We start from the raw sequence: 19,460 nt of genomic DNA, 5'->3' as shown, positions 1-19,460 counted from the left end.
TCGAGCTGACCAGCTGCTGGTAGGTTAGTCGCTGCAGTCACCTCTGGCCGCTTGTCTGTCGTGCCCATCCCCCATGATCACGGACGCGCAGACGAGAGGCGTGGGCCTCTCCAGGGGAACCTTGGGCAGAGGAGTCAGGCGGCACGGGGCACACGTCACTGCGCAAGCTAGCGATGGGCACGATCGCAGGGCAAGATGGCGGGTCGCTTTGGAAGAGGGGGCAGATGGTAGCTGGAGCGTTGATTTTTGCCGGCAAACGCTGATGTGTGAAAGCAATCCGTAAGCACCGGCTACGGTGCACAACGCTGGCGGTTGGTACGTATGCGGTGCCACAGGTGCCAGCCACCCGCTGGCACCATGCCCACGTGGCCATTCTTCATGTGGACCTTGATAGTGAGTGACATCAACAGCCACAGCTTACATTCATACACTGGCTTTCACGCGCAAAAATGTCCGAAAGGTGCGTCACTAAATAGAAATAAATGAGGACACGGACACCGAGCCAGGGAGGGAGAGATTAAGAGGGATGGCATAAGAACATAAGAATTAGGAGCAGGCCATACGGCCCCTCGAGCCTGCTCCGCCATTCAATAAGATCATGGCTGATCTTCGACCTCAACTCCACCTTCCCGCCCGATTCCCATATCCCTCGATTCCCTTAGAGTCCAAAAATCTATCGATCTCAGCCTTGAATATACTCAATGATTCAGCCTCCACAGCCCTCTGGGGCAGAGAATTCCAACAATTCACAACCCTCTGAGTGAAGAAATTCCTCCTCATCTCAGGCCTAAATGGCCGACCCCTTATCCTAAGACTGTGCCCCCCAGTTCTAGACTCTCCAGCCCCGGGGGAAACATCCTCCCAGCATCTACCCTGTCAATCCCCCTCAGTATCTTGGACAAAGGAATAGGTTTTGAGAAGGGTTTTGAAGGTGGAGAGAGAGGTCGCGGACTTTCGTGAGGGAGTTTAAAAGAGACTTCTTCACACAAATGGTGATAGAAGTGTGGAACTCTCTCCCTCAAAAGGCAGCAGATGTAAGCTCAATGATTCATTTTAAATCTGAGACCATTAGACTTTTGCTGGCCAAGGGGACATCGAGCCAAGGGAGGTGGATGGCGTTAGGATACAGATCAGCCATTCGGTGAGATGGCGGAACAGGCTCGAGGGGCTGAACGGCCTCCTCTTGAATTCAAGGCCATCAGAGAGTTCAGCCACACAGGACATCTCAGTCTGATTGAGCTCTCACCGACTTCCATTGCAGCGGGGGAAGGGGGACACTGGAATAGCGGAGGTGTTAGAAATGCGAAGAATTGTTGAGTATTGCACATTACTGCCTGAAACCAGAGTCACCGTTTCCACAAGGTCCATGGCATTTGCCCAACTTGAGACTTTGAAAACCCACCAAACCAGAGTAACTTTAGCTACTTGAAGTGAGAAATTTGACATCAAACTTGAGCGTTCAAACCTGTATTTTTAGCAAAAGGATAGGTAGAAAATTTAATCTGAAGATGATTTTATCCATCACTGAAAACTGAGAACAATCCTATTCAACAAGCTTGAACAGATGGATTAACGATATGTTTTTATTTTGACTTTTTCCCTTGTTCTTTTGTTTTTTTCCCTCTTCTTTTTCCTTGCTCTGCTTCCCTCCTGCCCTTGCCCGTTCTTGCCCCTGCACTCGAACCCCACAGGACGTTGATGATGCCACTTTGGCCAGGCTGGAACTAGAGAGGAAGATCGAATCCCTACTGGATGAAATTGAATTTCTCAAGAAGATACACGATGAGGTGAGCCGGGTGTGTGTGGCTTTGTTTGTTCGTTGTCGGCCGATAAATGGAATGGAACCCTTTTCCTCTTTGCACCCAGCCCTGCTGCCTGGGCCGAAATGCAGTTCAAAGCTCTGTACCTGGAACTCAGGAGCAGGGAGAGGCCATTCAGCCCCTGGAACCTGTCCCGCCATTCAGTGAGATCGTGGCTGATCTCCACCTCAAACCCATTTACCCGCCTTTCCTCCACATCCCTTGATACCTTTCCCCAACAAAACTCAGTCTTAAGCTCCAATTGTCCCAGCGTCCGCAGTCTTTGGGGGGAGAGAGTTTCAGATTTCCCTTTGTGGGAAGATGTGCATCCTCATTTCACTCCCGCAAGGCCTGGTTCTAATTTTAAGATGATGTCCCCTTGGTCTGGATCCCCCCCCAGCAGAGGAAATAGTTTCTCTGTATCTACCCTATCGAAGCCTTTCATCATTTTAAACACCTCAATCATCGATACTCAAGGGAAGACAACAACAACAACTTGTATTTATATAGCGCCTTTAACATAGTGAAACGTCCCAAGGTGCTTCACAGGAGTGTGATGAGATAAAACAATGACACCGAACCACATAAGTAGAAATTAGCGCAGGTGGCCAAAAGCTTGGTCAAAGAGGTAGGTTTAAGGAGCGTCTTGAAGGAGGAAAGAGAGGTAGAGAGGCGGAGAGGTTTAGGGAGGGAGTTCCAGAGCTTGGGGCCCAGGCAGCTGAAGGCACGGCCACCGATGGTGGAGCGATTATAATCAGGGATGCTCAAGAGGGCAGAATTAGAGGAGCGCAGACATCTCGGGGGGGTTGTGGGGCTGGAGGAGATTACAGAGATAGGGAGGGGCGAGGCCATGGAGGGATTTGAAAATAAGGATGAGAATTTTGAAATCGAGGCATTGCTTAACTGGGAGTCAATGTAGGTCAGCGAGCAACAGGGGTGATGGGTGAGTGGGACTCGGTGTGAGTTAGGACACGGGGCAGTGTGCACAGGGGGTGATGGGTGAGCGGGACTCGGTGCGAGTTAGGACACGGGGCAGTGAGCACAGGGGGTGATGGGTGAGCGGGACTCGATGCGAGTTAGGACACGGGGCAGCGAGCACAGGGGGTGATGGGTGAATGGGACTCGGTGCGAGTTAGGACACGGGGCAGCGAGCACAGGGGGTGATGGGTGAATGGGACTCGGTGCGAGTTAGGACACGGGGCAGCGAGCACAGGGGGTGATGGGTGAATGGGACTGGGTGCGAGTTAGGACACGGGGCACAGGGGGTGATGGGTGAGCGGGACTCGGTGTGAGTTAGGACACGGGGCAGTGAGCACAGCGGGTGATGGGTGAATGGGACTCGGTGCGAGTTAGGACACGGGGCAGTGAACACAGGGGGTGATGGGTGAATGGAACTCGGTGCGAGTTAGGACACAGGGCAGCGAGCACAGGGGGTGATGGGTGAATGGGACTGGGTGCGAGTTAGGACACGGGGCACAGGGGGTGATGGGTGAGCGGGACTCGGTGTGAGTTGGGACACGGGGCAGCGAGCAAGGGGGTGATGGGTGAGCGGGACTCGGTGCGAGTTAGGACACGGGGCAGTGTGCACAGGGGTGATGGGTGAGCGGGACTCGGTGCGAGTTAGGACACGGGGCAGCGAGCACAGGGGGTGATGGGTGAGCGGGACTCGGTGCGAGTTAGGACACGGGGCAGTGTGCACAGGGGTGATGGGTGAGCGGGACTCGGTGCGAGTTAGGACACGGGGAAGCGAGCACAGGGGGTGATGGGTGAGTGGGACTCGGTGCGAGTTAGGACACGGGGCAGCGAGCACAGGGGGGTGATGGGTGAGCGGGACTCGGTGCGAGTTAGGACAAGGCAAGTTTATTTAACCTGTCTTCATAATTTACCCCTTTTCGCCCTGACATCACTTTGGTGAATTTGCGCTCTAAGGTCAATATAACCTTCCTGAGATGCGGCACCACATTTGTGAAATCTTCATCAACCGATGAAAGACAGAGGAACATTAAATTAAGTGTCGTATCCTCTACCCCCCCGACTCCATGCCCCCACCCCGGCCCTCGCACCCCATTGTGATGTAAACTGAGAATAAGTACAATGAAAAGTAAAAGCACAACAAAAATCTGTCCAAACACAGGCTGTAGTACAGAAAGCTTTATCTCCAGTATCAACAGCTATCGAACTCCTCTTCACAGCATCACTGTTCCTCAGCTCCAATCTCAGACTGGATGATAAGTCACCAGTGGGACATTTCTACTTACCCTGTATTGTCACGGTCCTCTCAGTGACGTTGCCCAAAGGGTGCTCACCAGTAACACATTATGGACAGTTGTTCTGTTGTGGACCATTGCCCACTGTGATGTTTATTTTTTTGTTCATTCACTGGGATGTGGACGTCGCTGGCAAGGCTGGCATTTATTGTCCATCCCTAATTGCCCTTGAGCAGGTCCTCTTATAAGAACATAAGAAATAGGAGCAGGAGTAGGCCACCTGGCCCCTCGAGCCTGCTCCGCCATTCAATAAGATCATGGCTGATCTGATCATGGACTCAGCTCCACTTCCCTGCCCGCTCCCCATAACCCTTCACTCCCTTATCGTTCAAAAATCTGTCTATCTCCACCTTAAATATATTCAATGACCCAGCCTCCACAGCTCTCTGGGGCAGAGAATTCCACAGATTTACAACCCTCTGAGAGAAGAAATTCCTCCTCATCTCAGTTTTAAATGGGCGGCCCCTTATTCTGAGATAGGGGCTGAACTTGGTGAAGGCCAAGTCCTGCCCAAGTCCCACCCAAAAGGCCCGCCCAAAAGGCCCGCCCAAAAGATGGCCGCCGAGAGACCGGGCGGCACTTTGGGCGGGACATTGCTGAAAAATAATTTAAAAGTTGGGCCGGCGACAAACGAGCGACATATGCTGTCAAACGGGGCGGGAGCGGGCGGGAGCTCCCAAATGGCAGCAAAGGCTCTTGCCATCGAAGTGCCGCTGAGGATGGAGTCGGGCACACGGAGAGTCGAAGATGTTCAAATAAAAATGATTGGGGAAAAAAAAAAATGACCCGGAAAACCTTCAAGGGAACCCATTAAGGTAAAGCCGCTGTGAAAAAAATGGTTCACGAACCACTTTTTCCAGTTTTTTTAAACTTACCTTGGGGGTTAGACCAGCCTCCCCGCGGCGGTCCTTCCCCCCGCTGGCACTGACTCCCGCCCGCACCAATCTGGCATCTCGCCGGGCGGGAGGTCACTTGTGCCACTTGGCCGTCCGTTGACGTCAGCGGGCAGTTCCCGGCGGCTCTCCCCTCCCGCCCGCTCCAGACCAAGTGCAAACTGGCACTGGGCTCAACCCGGAGAGGAATATCGTCGGTTCTCGGTGGCAGTCGGCTATCGGTGGTAAGGCCATCAATTTCAGCCCCTACGTCCCCAATTTTAGTTTCCTCTATGAGTGGAAACATCCTCTCTGCATCCACCTTGTCGAGTCCCCTCATAATCTGATATGTTTCGAACCGCTACAGTCCGTGTGGTGAAGGTGCTCCCACAGTGCTGTTCGGGAGGGAGTCCCAGGATTTTGACCCAGCGACGATGAAGGAACGGCCGATATATTTCCAAGTCAGGATGGTGTGTGACTTGGAGGGGAACGTGGAGGTGATGGTGTTCCCATGCGCCTGCTGCCCTTGTCCTTCTAGGGGGTCGAGGTCACGGGTTTGGGAGGTGCTGCCGAAGAAGCCTTGGCGAGTTGCTGCAGTGCATCTTGTAGATGGTACACACTGCAGCCACGGTGCGCCGGTGGTGGAGGGAGTGAGTGTTGAAGGTGGTGGATGGGGTGCCGATCAAGCGGGCTGCTTTGTCCTGGATGGAGTCGAGCTTCTTGAGTGTTGTTGGGGCTGCACTCATCCAGGCAAGTGGGGAGTGTTCCATCACACTCCTGACTTGTGCCTTGTAGATGGTGGAGAGGCTTTGGGGAGTCATAAGGTGAGACACTCGCCACAGAATCCACTGAAAAGGTTTCAACCACAGTACTTCCCTAAGAACCTTTTACAGCAATACGTCGTTCCTTCACTGTCGCTGGCTCAATGGAATTCCCACCTTAACACGATTGTGGGAGCACCATCCCCACACGGACTACAGTGGTTATGGCGAAAGGCCCATCACCACCAACCCAGGGCAACTAAGGATGGGCAATAAATGCGCCTTGCCAACGTCGCCCACATCCCGTGAACAAAAAAAATGCCATCTGTCTGGGTTGGCATTGAATAAATGTAAATGGACAGTAGTCATACCCACTGTGACATCCAGTCCCTATAATTATCAATTTTTGATAGATTAGTGATTGATTTTTTTTTGTTAGTGAATTCCAAAGTCAAAATGAGATTATCAATAGCCATTCTATATGGACGCTTCATGTGCAATTCTATTGATGCATGTGGTTTCAAGTGCCACTCCAGAGAGTTGAACACATAAATCTAGGCTGACACTCCAGTGCAGTGCTGAGGGAGAGCTGCACTGTCGGAGGTGCCGTCTTTCAGATGAGACCTTAAACCCAGGCCCCGTCTGCTCTCTCTCAGGTGGACATAAAAGATCCCATTGTACTATTCCGAAGAAGAGCAGGGTAGTTCTCCTGGCCAATATTTATCCCTCAACCAACATCACTAAAACAGATGATCTGGGTCATTATCACATTGCTGTTTGTGGGAGCTTGCTGTGCGCAAATTGGCTGCCGCGTTTCCTATAATACAACAGTGACTACACTCCAAAAGCACTTCATTGGCTGTAAAGCGCTTTGGGACGTCCGATGGACGTGAAAGGCGCTATAGAAATGCAAGTCTGTCTTTAATTAAATTTCCACGTTCCTCGCCCCCTTCCAATTTCAGGAGCTGCGGGACCTCCAGATGAACATGCAGGCTTCACAAGTGCAGATCGAGATGGAGGTGGCGAAGCCAGATCTGACTGCAGCACTGAAGGAGATCCGTACGCAGTACGAGACCATCGCCACCAAGAATGTGCAGGAGACCGAGGAGTGGTACAAATCCAAGGTACAAACTCGGCGGAGTTCCCGAAGCATTGGCCGCGGTGAAGAGCACCGCCCGCGGGTCCGGTGGTGAAAGTCTATCACGACAGGCCTCAAGCGATTCCATGAGGTCAACAAACCTCCGTGTGAATCACTTCAGCAAAGTTTATTCAAAAGTGACCACGTTTCAAATTGATATTTTTTTAATATTTGTCTGCTGTGGCTCAGTGGGCAGCACTCTCTCGCCTCGGAGTCAGAAGGTTGTGGGTTCAAGTCCCACTCCAGGGACCTGAGCACATAAATCTAGGCTGACACTCCCAGTGCAGTGCTGAGGGAGCGCTGCACTGTCGGAGGTGCCGCCTTTCGGATGAGACGTTAAACCGAGGCCCTGTCTGCTCTCTCAGGTGGATGTAAAAGATCCCATGGCACTATTTCGAAGAGGAGCAGGGGAGTTCTCCCCGGTGTCCTGGCCAATATTTATCCTTCAATCAACATAACAAAAAAAAACCAGATTATCAGGTCATTATCACATTGCTGTGTGTGGGAGCTTGCTGTGCGCAAATTGACTGCCGCGTTTCCCACATTACAACAGTGTCCACACTCCAAAAGTACTTAATTGGCTGTAAAGCGCTTTGAGATGTCCGGTGGTCGTGAAAGGCGCTATAGAAATGCAAGTCTTTTTCTTTATGGGGGGCAGCACGGCTGAGCCCAGTCTTTTCCTCACCCGTTGTCCACAGATGCCCAATTTCTGGGCCAGGGTCAATGGGTAGCTCCTTCCTCCCTGGCGCTGTCCCACAGTGCACATCCTATCTGTCTCGCTTGAGTGTCCGGAGAGCTCTACACTGCCTCTGTCCTCGTTCCGTTCAACAGTTTACCGATCTGACGGACGCCGCCAACCGGAACAGCGAAACTCTCAGACAGACGAAGCAGGACCTGAACGAGTCGCGGCGTCAGATCCAGACGCTGACCTGTGACCTGGACGCCCTGAGAGGGACTGTAAGTGAACAAAAGTCTTCTAACGACCCTGCCGATCGATAAATGCAACTGGGGGTCACTGCACCAGTCCGATCTGTGGGGGGGGGGGGGGGGGGTCACTGTACTAGTCCGATCTGTGGGGGGGGGGGAGAGGGGGTCACTGCACCAGTCCGATCTGTGGGGGGGGGGGAGAGGGGGTCACTGCACTAGTCCGATCTGTGGGGGGGGGGGAGAGGGGGTCACTGCACTAGTCCGATCTGTGGGGGGGGGGGAGAGGGGGTCACTGCACCAGTCCGATCTGTGGGGGGGGGGGGGGGGTCACTGTACTAGTCCGATCTGTGGGGGGGGGGGAGAGGGGGTCACTGCACTAGTCCGATCTGTGGGGGGGGGGGAGAGGGGGTCACTGCACCAGTCCGATCTGTGGGGGGGGGGGAGAGGGGGTCACTGCACTAGTCCGATCTGTGGGGGGGGGGGAGAGGGGGTCACTGCACCAGTCCGATCTGTGGGGGGGGGGGAGAGGGGGTCACTGCACCAGTCCAATCTGTGGGGGGGGGGTCACTGCACCAGTCCGATCTGTGGGGGGGGGGGTCACTGCACCAGTCCAATCTGTGGGGGGGGGGTCACTGCACCAGTCCGATCTGTGGGGGGGGGGTCACTGCACCAGTCCGATCTGTGGGGGGGGGGTCACTGCACCAGTCCGATCTGTGGGGGGGGGGTCACTGCACCAGTCCGATCTGTGGGGGGGGGGTCACTGCACCAGTCCGATCTGTGGGGGGGGGGTCACTGCACCAGTCCGATCTGTGGGGGGGGGGTCACTGCACCAGTCCGATCTGTGGGGGGGGGGTCACTGCACCAGTCCGATCTGTGGGGGGGGGTCACTGCACCAGTCCGATCTGTGGGGGGGCGGTCACTGCACCAGTCCGATCTGTGGGGGGGGGGTCACTGCACCAGTCCGATCTGTGGGGGGGGGGTCACTGCACCAGTCCGATCTGTGGGGGGGGGGTCACTGCACCAGTCCGATCTGTGGGGGGGGGGGAGAGGGGGTCACTGCACCAGTCCGATCTGTGGGGGGGGGGGTCACTGCACCAGTCCAATCTGTGGGGGGGCGGTCACTGCACCAGTCCGATCTGTGGGGGGGGGGTCACTGCACCAGTCCGATCTGTGGGGGGGGGGTCACTACACCAGTCCGATCTGTGGGGGGGGGGGGTCACTGCACCAGTCCGATCTGTGGGGGGGGGGTCACTGCACCAGTCCGATCTGTGGGGGGGGGGTCACTGCACCAGTCCGATCTGTGGGGGGGGGGGTCACTGCACCAGTCCGATCTGTGGGGGGGGGGGTCACTGCACCAGTCCGATCTGTGGGGGGGGGGTCACTGCACCAGTCCGATCTGTGGGGGGGGGGTCACTACACCAGTCCGATCTGTGGGGGGGGGGTCACTACACCAGTCCGATCTGTGGGGGGGGGTCACTACATCAGTCCGATCTGTGGGGGGGGGGTCACTGCACCAGTCCGATCTGTGGGGGGGGGGAGAGGGGGGTCACTACATCAGTCCGACCTGTGGGGGGGGGGGGTCACTGCACCAGTCCGATCTGTGGGGGGGGGGGTCACTGCACCAGTCCGATCTGTGGGGGGGGGGAGAGGGGGGTCACTACACCAGTCCGAGCTGTGGGGGGGGGGTCACTGCACCAGTCCGATCTGTGGGGGGGGGGAGAGGGGGGTCACTACACCAGTCCGATCTGTGGGGGGGGGGGGGGGGAGAGGGGGTCACTGCACCAGTCCGATCTGTGGGGGGGGGGAGAGGGGGGTCACTACACCAGTCCGAGCTGTGGGGGGGGGGTCACTGCACCAGTCCGATCTGTGGGGGGGGGGAGAGGGGGGTCACTGCACCAGTCCGATCTGTGGGGGGGGGGAGAGGGGGGTCACTACACCAGTCCGATCTGTGGGGGGGGGGAGAGGGGGGTCACTACACCAGTCCGAGCTGTGGGGGGGGGGTCACTGCACCAGTCCGATCTGTGGGGGGGGGGAGAGGGGGGTCACTGCACCAGTCCGATCTGTGGGGGGGGGGAGAGGGGGGTCACTGCACCAGTCCGATCTGTGGGGGGGGGGAGAGGGGGGTCACTACACCAGTCCGATCTGTGGGGGGGGGGGTCACTGCACCAGTCCGATCTGTGGGGGGGGGGAGAGGGGGTCACTGCACCAGTCCGATCTGTGGGGGGGGGGAGAGGGGGGTCACTGCACCAGTCCGATCTGTGGGGGGGGGGTCACTGCACCAGTCCGATCTGTGGGGGGGGGGTCACTGCACCAGTCCGATCTGTGGGGGGGGGGTCACTGCACCAGTCCGATCTGTGGGGGGGGGGGTCACTGCACCAGTCCGATCTGTGGGGGGGGGGTCACTGCACCAGTCCGATCTGTGGGGGGGGGGTCACTGCACCAGTCCGATCTGTGGGGGGGGGGTCACTGCACCAGTCCGATCTGTGGGGGGGGGGTCACTGCACCAGTCCGATCTGTGGGGGGGGGGTCACTGCACCAGTCCGATCTGTGGGGGGGGGGAGAGGGGGGTCACTACACCAGTCCGATCTGTGGGGGGGGGTCACTACACCAGTCCGATCTGTGGGGGGGGGGTCACTACATCAGTCCGATCTGTGGGGGGGGTCACTACACCAGTCCGATCTGTGGGGGGGGGGTCACTGCACCAGTCCGATCTGTGGGGGGGGGGGGTCACTGCACCAGTCCGATCTGTGGGGGGGGGTCACTACATCAGTCCGATCTGTGGGGGGGGGTCACTGCACCAGTCCGATCTGTGGGGGGGGGGGTCACTGCACCAGTCCGATCTGTGGGGGGGGGGGAGAGGGGGGTCACTGCACCAGTCCGATCTGTGGGGGGGGGGTCACTGCACCAGTCCGATCTGTGGGGGGGGGTCACTGCACCAGTCCGATCTGTGGGGGGGGGGGAGAGGGGGGTCACTGCACCAGTCCGATCTGTGGGGGGGGGGTCACTGCACCAGTCCGATCTGTGGGGGGGGGGGGAGAGGGGGGTCACTGCACCAGTCCGAGCTGTGGGGGGGGGGGGGGGGAGAGGGGGTCACTGCACCAGTCCGAGCTGTGGGGGGGGGGGAGAGGGGGGTCACTGCACCAGTCCGAGCTGTGGGGGGGGGGTCACTGCACCAGTCCGAGCTGTGGGGGGGGGGGAGAGGGGGTCACTGCACCAGTCCGAGCTATGGGGGGGGGGGAGAGGGGGTCACTGCACCAGTCCGAGCTGTGGGGGGGGGGGGGAGAGGGGGTCACTGCACCAGTCCGAGCTGTGGGGGGGGGGGGGGGGAGAGGGGGTCACTGCACCAGTCCGAGCTATGGGGGGGGGGGAGAGGGGGTCACTGCACCAGTCCGAGCTGTGGGGGGGGGGGGGGAGAGGGGGTCACTGCACCAGTCCGAGCTGTGGGGGGGGGGGGGGGGAGAGGGGGGTCACTGCACCAGTCCGAGCTATGGGGGGGGGGGAGAGGGGGTCACTGCACCAGTCCGAGCTGTGGGGGGGGGGGGGGGAGAGGGGGTCACTGCACCAGTCCGAGCTGTGGGGGGGGGTCACTGCACCAGTCCGATCTGTGGGGGGGAGGAGAGGGGGGTCACTGCACCAGTCCGATCTGTGGGGGGGGGTCACTGCACCAGTCCGATCTGTGGGGGGGAGGAGAGGGGGGTCACTGCACCAGTCCGATCTGTGGGGGGGGGGGGGGGGGAGAGGGGGGGTCACTGCACCAGTCCGAGCTATGGGGGGGGGGGAGAGGGGGTCACTGCACCAGTCCGAGCTGTGGGGGGGGGGGGGAGAGGGGGTCACTGCACCAGTCCGAGCTGTGGGGGGGGGGGAGGAGAGGGGGGGTCACTGCACCAGTCCGAGCTATGGGGGGGGGGGGAGAGGGGGTCACTGCACCAGTCCGAGCTGTGGGGGGGGGGGGAGAGGGGGTCACTGCACCAGTCCGAGCTATGGGGGGGGGGGGGGAGAGGGGGGTCACTGCACCAGTCCGAGCTGTGGGGGGGAGGGGGGGAGAGGGGGGTCACTGCACCAGTCCGAGCTGTGGGGGGGGGGGGAGGAGAGGGGGGTCACTGCACCAGTCCGAGCTGTGGGGGAGGGGAGGAGAGGGGGGTCACTGCACCAGTCCGAGCTGTAGGGGGGGGGAGAGGGGGGTCACTGCACCAGTCCGAGCTGTAGGGGAGGGGAGGAGAGGGGGGTCACTGCACCAGTCCGAGCTGTGGGGGGGGGGGGAGAGGGGGGTCACTGCACCAGTCTGAGCTGTGGGGGGGGGGGAGGAGAGGGGGGGTCACTGCACCAGTCCGAGCTGTAGGGGGGGGGAGAGGGGGGTCACTGCACCAGTCCGAGCTGTAGGGGAGGGGAGGAGAGGGGGGTCACTGCACCAGTCCGAGCTGTAGGGGGGGGGGGGGAGAGGGGGTCACTGCACCAGTCCGAGCTGTGGGGGGGGGGGGAGAGGGGGGTCACTGCACCAGTCCGAGCTGTGGGGGGGGGGGAGGAGAGGGGGGTCACTGCACCAGTCCGAGCTGTGGGGGGGGGGGGAGAGGGGGGTCACTGCACCAGTCCGAGCTGTGGGGGGGGGGGAGGAGAGGGGGGGTCACTGCACCAGTCCGAGCTGTGGGGGGCGGGGGGGGGCAGCGTTCCACACTGGCAGTATAAATTGGGTCATCAGTGTCAGCTATGGCTCAGTGGGTAGCACCCTCGCCCCATTATTGGCCCCAGACCCTATATTGGGCATCGCCCCCTGAAGCTGCTCTGGCCGATGGCAGCGACAGGTTCAGGGGGTGCGTACCGGCTGGCCGCTAACTGGGCGAAAGTTAAAGGGGAAGTGGCAGCTGATGGTAACGGGGGCGCACGGGGAAATCGCTCAGTTGGGGACTGCACTCCCCGGTGGTCCAGGTCGGACCCTGATTTTCCTGCCGAGTATTTAGCTTGGGCCTTTCCCTTTCATTCAGGGAAGAGCCCCTCCTATGCGGCAGCGCGATGCGGCCCAGTGCGCCCCGCTCCCGAGCTGTGCGCCCCGCTAATGCTCCAGAAATGAAGTGGGGCGCTTGATTTTGCGATACACTTCCTTGCGGGTGTGGTAACCCCAATTTCTCGCGAGAGCCAAGACTTTTGCGCCTGGCGAGTGTGACCGCCGCCCTGGTACCAAATATTTAGCCCCGAGTACCAGCAACATGTACGCAGGCTGCAATAACGCCTTTTCCTATTGGTCCACCAGATTGAAACTAGGCCGCAAAGAAGCTGCTGTTGTCAACTTGCATGTTAATAGGATCAGTTCAACCCGAGTTCATCGGGGCTTCCAATTGGTTCCTAGCCTCTCAGGCCCGTCCCGTTCCCATGGTGCGGTACATGCTTTCAGCGAGCGCGATCTGAGGTGAATCTACCTCGTACGTTTTGGATGACAGCATTGAGTATTTGTCCACAGAACGAGTCGCTGCTGAGGCAGCTGCGCGAGATGGAGGAGCAGTTCTCCCTCGAAGCGTCTGGCTCCCAGGATACCATCGGCCGCCTGGAGCAAGAGGTTCACCACATGAAGGATGAGATGGCGAGGCATCTGAGGGAGTATCAGGATCTGCTCAACGTCAAGATGGCCCTGGACATTGAGATCGCCACCTACAGGAAGCTGCTGGAAGGGGAAGAGAGCAGGTGAGCTGGGCTGCTTGGGGGCAATCTTTGCACTTGTCTTCATCCTAGATGGCAGTTAGTGGTTCAGGCCCCCGTTGCGATGGGGATGGCCACTCCATCATCATAGGCAGTCCCTGGGAATCGAGGAAGACTTGCTTCCACTCTAAAAATGAGTCCTTAGGTGGCTGAACGGCCCAATACGAGAACCACAGTCCCTGTCACAGGTGGGACAGATAGTCATTGAGGGAAGGGGTGGATGGGACTGGTTTGCCGCACGCTCCTTCCGCTGTCTGCACTTGATTTCTGCATGCTCTCGGCGACGAGACTCGAGCTGCTCAGCGCCCTCCCGGATGCACTTCCTCCACTTAGGGCAGTCTTTGGCCAGGGACTCCCAGGCGTCAGTGGGGATGTTGCACTTTATCAGGGAGGCTTTGAGGGTGTCCCTGTAACGTTTCCTCTGCCCACCTTTGGCTCATTTGCCGTGAAGGAGTTCCGAGTAGAGCGCTTGCTTTGTACCAGTACCGCGCCTAAGAGGACATTCTCCGTGTGTGAGCCAAGGTGATATGTGTCAGCAGACTAGTTGGCGATGGAGAGGCCAAACTGTCTCCATTTGACATCTAGAGGCACAAAATTTCCAATTGCTTGCCAACTATTGGGCCCCTATTGTCTCTAACTCGGCACAGACCTGCTCAAACTTGGCACCTGCCTCCACCACCACCTCCACGTTCCCCTCCGAGTCACACACCATCCTGACTTGGAAATATAGCGGCCGTTCCTTCATCGTCGATGGGTCACAATCCTGGAACTCCCTCCCTAACAGCACTGTGGGAGCACCTTCACCACATGGACAGCAGCGGTTCAAGAAGGCGGCTCACCACCAGGCCACCTCCCTGCTCATCTTCAAATCGTGGCACGGGTTCGATAACATCCACCTGAGCCACCTGAACAGGCAGACAGGGCCTCGCTTTAACGTCTCACTTGAATGCTGGCACCCCAGACAATGCAGCACTCCCTCAGTACTGCAGTGAAGTGTCAGCCCAGATTATGGGCGCTGGAGTTGATAACAGGAGTGCCCCTGCACAGTCTAAAAGTTTGAAAATGTAAAGATTGTGAATTAAACCATGATTGTGGTCCCTAAGGTGCTGTGATATATCAGAACAATCTACTTGAATGGGCCTGACACCTAAGGGAGCCAATGCTGGACATCATAATCGGGTGTCCCCGAGCACCACAGATCCTGTTATGTAGTTGGGGATTTACACCTGTGACCCAACAATGTTGCACAATCGGAAGCATCAAAAGATGTCCGATCCCCCACCAATTCCTTGCAATACTCCATCCCCCTCCCCAACTTCTGTCTGAGGCTGAACCAGACTGTTCGCAACCTTGGTGTCATATTTGACCCTGAAATGAGCTTTCGACCACAGCGTAACTAAGGCTGCCTATTTTCACCTCCGTAACATCGCCCGTCTCTGCCCTTGCCTCAGCTCATCCGTTGCTGAAGCCCTCATCCACGCCTTTGTTACCTCTAGACTTGACTATTCCAACACACTCCTGGCCGCCTCCCATATCCTACCCTACGTAAACTAGAGGTGATCCAAAACTCGGCTGCCCGTGTCCTAACGCGCACCAAGTCCCGCTCACCCATCACCCCCTGTGCTCGCTGACCTACATTGGCTTCTGGTTAAGCAACGCCTCAATTTCAGAATTCTTATCCTTGTTTACAAATCCCTTCATGGCCTCACCCCTCCCTATCTCTGTAATCTCCTCCAGCCTCACAACCTTCCGAGATGTCTGCGCTCCTCTAATCCTACCTTCTTGAGCATCCCTGATTATAATCGCTCCACCATTGGTGGCCGTGCCTTCTGTTGCCTGGGCCCCAAGCTCTGGAACTCCCTCCCTAAACCTCTCTGCCTCTCTACCTCTCTTTCCTCCTTCAAGACGCTCCTTAAAACCTACCTCTTTGACCAAGCTTTTGGTCACCTGCCTTAATTCCGATGTGATGTAACTTGGTGTCAATTTTTTATGTCATAATACCCCTGTGAAGCACCTTGGGACGTTTCACTACTTTAAAGGCGCTATATAAATACAAGTTGTTGTTGTTGAAGCTAAGTTTGAGGTAAAATATTCTCAAATTTGTCTCTTTCTTTGTCTCACTAGGATTTCAGTTCCAGTGCAGTCCTTTTCTTCTCTCAACTTTAGAGGTGAGTCTGTGAGGGTTTAGAAACATAAAATGTTCAAGATGGTCACCTTTCACATCAGCGTGTCTGGAGACCGTTTGATAACATAAGAACATAAGAAATAGGAGTAGGCCATTCGGCTCCTCGAGCCTGCTCCACCGTTCAATAAGAGGTTGAGGGATCTTCAACCTCAACCTCACTTTCCTGCCCGATTCCCATCTCACTTGATTCCCCTAGAGTCCAAAATCTATTGACCTCTATCTTGAATATACTCAATGACTCAGCCTCCACAACCCTCTGGGGCAGAGAATTCCAAAGATTCACCACCCTCTGAGTGAAGAAGTTTCTCCTCATCTCAGTCCAAAATGGCTGACCCCTTATTCTGAGACTGTGACCCCTGGTTCTAGACTCCCCAGCCAGGGGGAACATCCTCCGTGCATCTACCCTGTCAAGCCCTGTAAGAATTTTGTATGTTTCAATGAGGTCACGTCTCATTCTTCTAAACTCTAGAGAATATAGGCCTAGTCTACTCAATCTCTCCTCATAGGACAATCCCCCCATCCCAGGAATCAGTCTGGTGAACCTTTGTTGCACTCCCTCTATGGCAAGTATATCCTTCCTTAGGAAAGGAGACCAAAACTGTACACAATACTCACACAGGTCTCACCAGGGTCCTATATAATTGCAGTAAGACGTCTTTACTCTTATACTCAAATCCTCTTGTAATAAAGGCCAATGTACCATTTGCTTTCTTAATTCCTGTTTGTGTTTGGTTGTCCTATTTTAGACTACGATCACAATGCGGATAGTCAAAGCAGGAAGACTGTGTTAATTAAAACCATTGAGTCCCGCGATGGGAAGGTGAGAATTACAAGTTGAAAGAGCTGTTGTGTCTCCTGTCTTTGATTGGAGAATCGAGGAATGCTTAAAAAGTGATGTTGGTTTTTTGGGGGATGTCAATAATCGGATTCGTTTCCCTGGAATAGGGCCTTCCTTTTTCAGCAAAACCAAACCCAAAACTTAAAACTAGGGATGAGAGTTCAGATTAATTCACACCCATCAAAATGTGGATATAGATATACCTCCACCAACCATCAGCAAGATAGATACCTGCTGTAGATGCAACAAAAACTTGCCTCTACATAGCACCTTTAATGTAGTATAAAGCATTCCAAGGTGCTTCACAGGAGTGTCACCAGACAAAATTTGACACCGAGCCACATAAGGAGATATTGCTGCAAAAGCTTGGTCAAGGAGGTAGGTTTTAAGGAGCATCTTAAAGGACAAAACCTCTCTACTCACCAAACCAAACTCCAGGATATAGACAAGAGTGCCTTGAATAGGTATCCATTTCTCTGATGCTTGATAGGTGCAATGTATGCACCTGTGAGTATGCTCACAGGTTTGTAGAGCTGTTGACTCCCAGGTCGCCTGCAATTTCTGCGGTCTGGAGGAGTCCGTGTTCCATGTTTACGCTGACTGTGTGAGATTGCAGCCCCTATTCCAATATTTAAAGGGCCTGCTCCTCAAATTTTGGCTTTACTTCAGTCCCACGCTCCTGATCTTTGGGCACCCTCTGCGGAGGGGAGCGGGAAGATCAGAAAGCCTCCTCGTAGGACTGCTCCTGGGTCTGGCCAAGGGGGCCATCAGCCGGTCCAGGCAGCGGGCGGTCGAGGGGGTCGTTCAGCCCGACTGCCTGCCTCTCTTCCGTGCCTACATCCGAGCCAGGGTGTCCCTGGAGATGGAGCACGCAGTGTCCACCGGTACGCTCGCGGCCTTCCGCGAGAGGTGGGCGCCGGAGGGACTGGAGTGCATCATCACCCCCGGCAACCAAGTTTTAATTTGACTGTAGTTCAAAAAGGTTAATTTGTTTAATTTGTCGGTTTTAATAAGGGGGCACTTGATTTATTGTTTTATACCAAAATAGTTGTAGAGCTGTTGAGTTGGGAGTGGCTTAGCCAGTCACATGATGTTCACAAGACTCAATAAAACCCCAGCCAGTTGGGTTCGGGGGATCCACGATGAGGCAGGTGGTTGTGAGCCTGGTGGATGAACCGGCAATGTGTAGTGTGATTGTTAAACCTTTTGCTAATAAACCAACTAGTTCTTAATAGCAATGGGGCAGAAATTCAGGCCTCCTGGGTCTGGACGGAGTGTATACGGACCCGGGAAGGCATTGCAAAAGCCGGTTTTCAGCGCACAATGCACATGCGTTGTAAACTGGCTTTTCTGATCTGACAAGCTCCAGCTTGATTGATCTTCTGTATCTCAGCAGCCAGGACATTCGCAAAGGCAAGATTGCGGTATTTACCCATATCTTGCCCAGCAAATGCCCTCAAAACTCTTGCGCCTGATAAAAGCCGCGCATCACCCACTGTTACAGGCGTAAGAGTTTTAAAACACACTTAAAACGTAAACAATAACATTTTTAAAACACATTTTATTTTTTAAAACCCTGCCCACTACGTTAGATTTATTTCAAAGCATAATTTTTAAAACCTTTTGTAAAAATCGGAAAAATATATATTTTTAATAATACTTAACTAACTTTAATCTAAATTAATGTTGTGTATTTTTTCTATTTTTTATTAATGTTTTGTGTGTTTGGGGGGGGGGCGGTGTTTCTCATTCATAACAATGGGAATTCCAACTTACGGAGTTCCCATTACTATGACTGAGAACATACTTGACCTGATTGGCTGCCCAGAGCCATGTGACTGCAGCTCCAGGCCTGCGCATGTCCTGATGTGCACGCGCTGCGACGCGCAGTCAGTGGGGGCCTCAGGACCGGAAACTCGGGTGGGCGCAGCAGGAACAGGTAAGTGCGCTTCTTTTTAACGTTTTTTTACCCGATCGCCCGCGGGAAGCGGCTAACCGGAATTTCTGGGCCAATGTGCTGCTATGAATTCTTAAGCAAAGAATCCATGAAGCAAATACATTGCAGTAGCGAGGAGAATTCCAACAGATAATTACAAACACACTCACACTTAGTCATCAAGAAAATGGACCCTCTGGCTGACCAGCTGAAAAGAATGACAGGGTTTACGATTTTGTTTCACAGACAGAATATTTACCCCCCACATGTTTAACTGGGATTATGAATAGGTTTGTTCTCTTTAATCAGAACTCTCACTGCCAAGCATTTCCTGACTTTTGACCTTACAGGAACTGTGTGCAGTTTCGGGATTCTTTCATTTGACTTGCTGCCTGTTGTAGGTGCTTATTTTGTTCAATGTAATTTATTTTGTGTTATGGTTCTGCAGGTGGTAAGTGAATCCAGGAAGGAGCAGCAAAGCGAGCGTGATCATTAAACAGCCACAGCCTCCAGCGATAGTTTGAATTTGCAGGCTGAGCAAAGCAGAAGAGAAGACTGATTTTTCGTTTCCATTTATCCTTATTTAAAGCTCAGAATGGTAACAATTCCCAATCACTCCATTGCACTGCAACCCTGGAAACTCACCCTGGGCAGCAAGTCAACCCAAGGCCCGACACACACTTTACACTCAAGCAGCTAATGGGCTCCTTATTCAAACACTTTAAAAAAAAAAGTGGAATTCTCAAAATATGTTGCTCCCCTCATCTCCGATGAACTAGTCCGCTCAATGATGTCACGAATTCAGCAGCTAATTTCAAAGAGCAGGTGGATATTCCGCTTGCAACTTGTGCAGAACAGTCACAGGAAGGAGCCGAGAAACAGGAGGAGGCCATTCAGCCCCTCGAGCCTGTTACCATAGGAACAGGAGGAGGCCATTCAGCCCCTCGAGCCTGTTACCATAGGAACAGGAGGAGGCCACTCAGCCCCTTCAAGCCTGTCGCTTAGCAAGAGGAGGCCGCCATTCAGCCCCTCAAGCAACAGGAGGAGGC

The 19,460-nt window shown here is 55.3% G+C and overlaps 1 protein-coding gene across 1 annotated transcript in view; it reads left to right on the top strand.

Moving 5' to 3' along the window:
* prph (peripherin) overlaps positions 1–19,093 on the top strand; it is a 36,826-nt gene extending 17,733 nt beyond the window's left edge. Inside the window, exons 3-10 of the mRNA XM_070869341.1 lie at positions 1,692–1,787; positions 6,662–6,823; positions 7,669–7,794; positions 13,217–13,437; positions 15,577–15,628; positions 16,050–16,053; positions 16,384–16,457; positions 18,860–19,093. Coding sequence (XP_070725442.1) covers positions 1,692–1,787; positions 6,662–6,823; positions 7,669–7,794; positions 13,217–13,437; positions 15,577–15,628; positions 16,050–16,053; positions 16,384–16,457; positions 18,860–18,907 — 783 coding nt within the window. The 3' untranslated portion in view covers positions 18,908–19,093. The remainder of the gene's footprint in view (positions 1–1,691; positions 1,788–6,661; positions 6,824–7,668; positions 7,795–13,216; positions 13,438–15,576; positions 15,629–16,049; positions 16,054–16,383; positions 16,458–18,859) is intronic.
* Positions 19,094–19,460: the final 367 nt, after the last annotated feature.

The sequence above is a fragment of the Pristiophorus japonicus genome, chromosome X, assembly GCF_044704955.1.
Source record: "Pristiophorus japonicus isolate sPriJap1 chromosome X, sPriJap1.hap1, whole genome shotgun sequence".
Taxonomy (NCBI): Eukaryota; Metazoa; Chordata; class Chondrichthyes; family Pristiophoridae; genus Pristiophorus; species Pristiophorus japonicus.
This window is presented reverse-complemented; position numbering and strand designations above follow the sequence as displayed.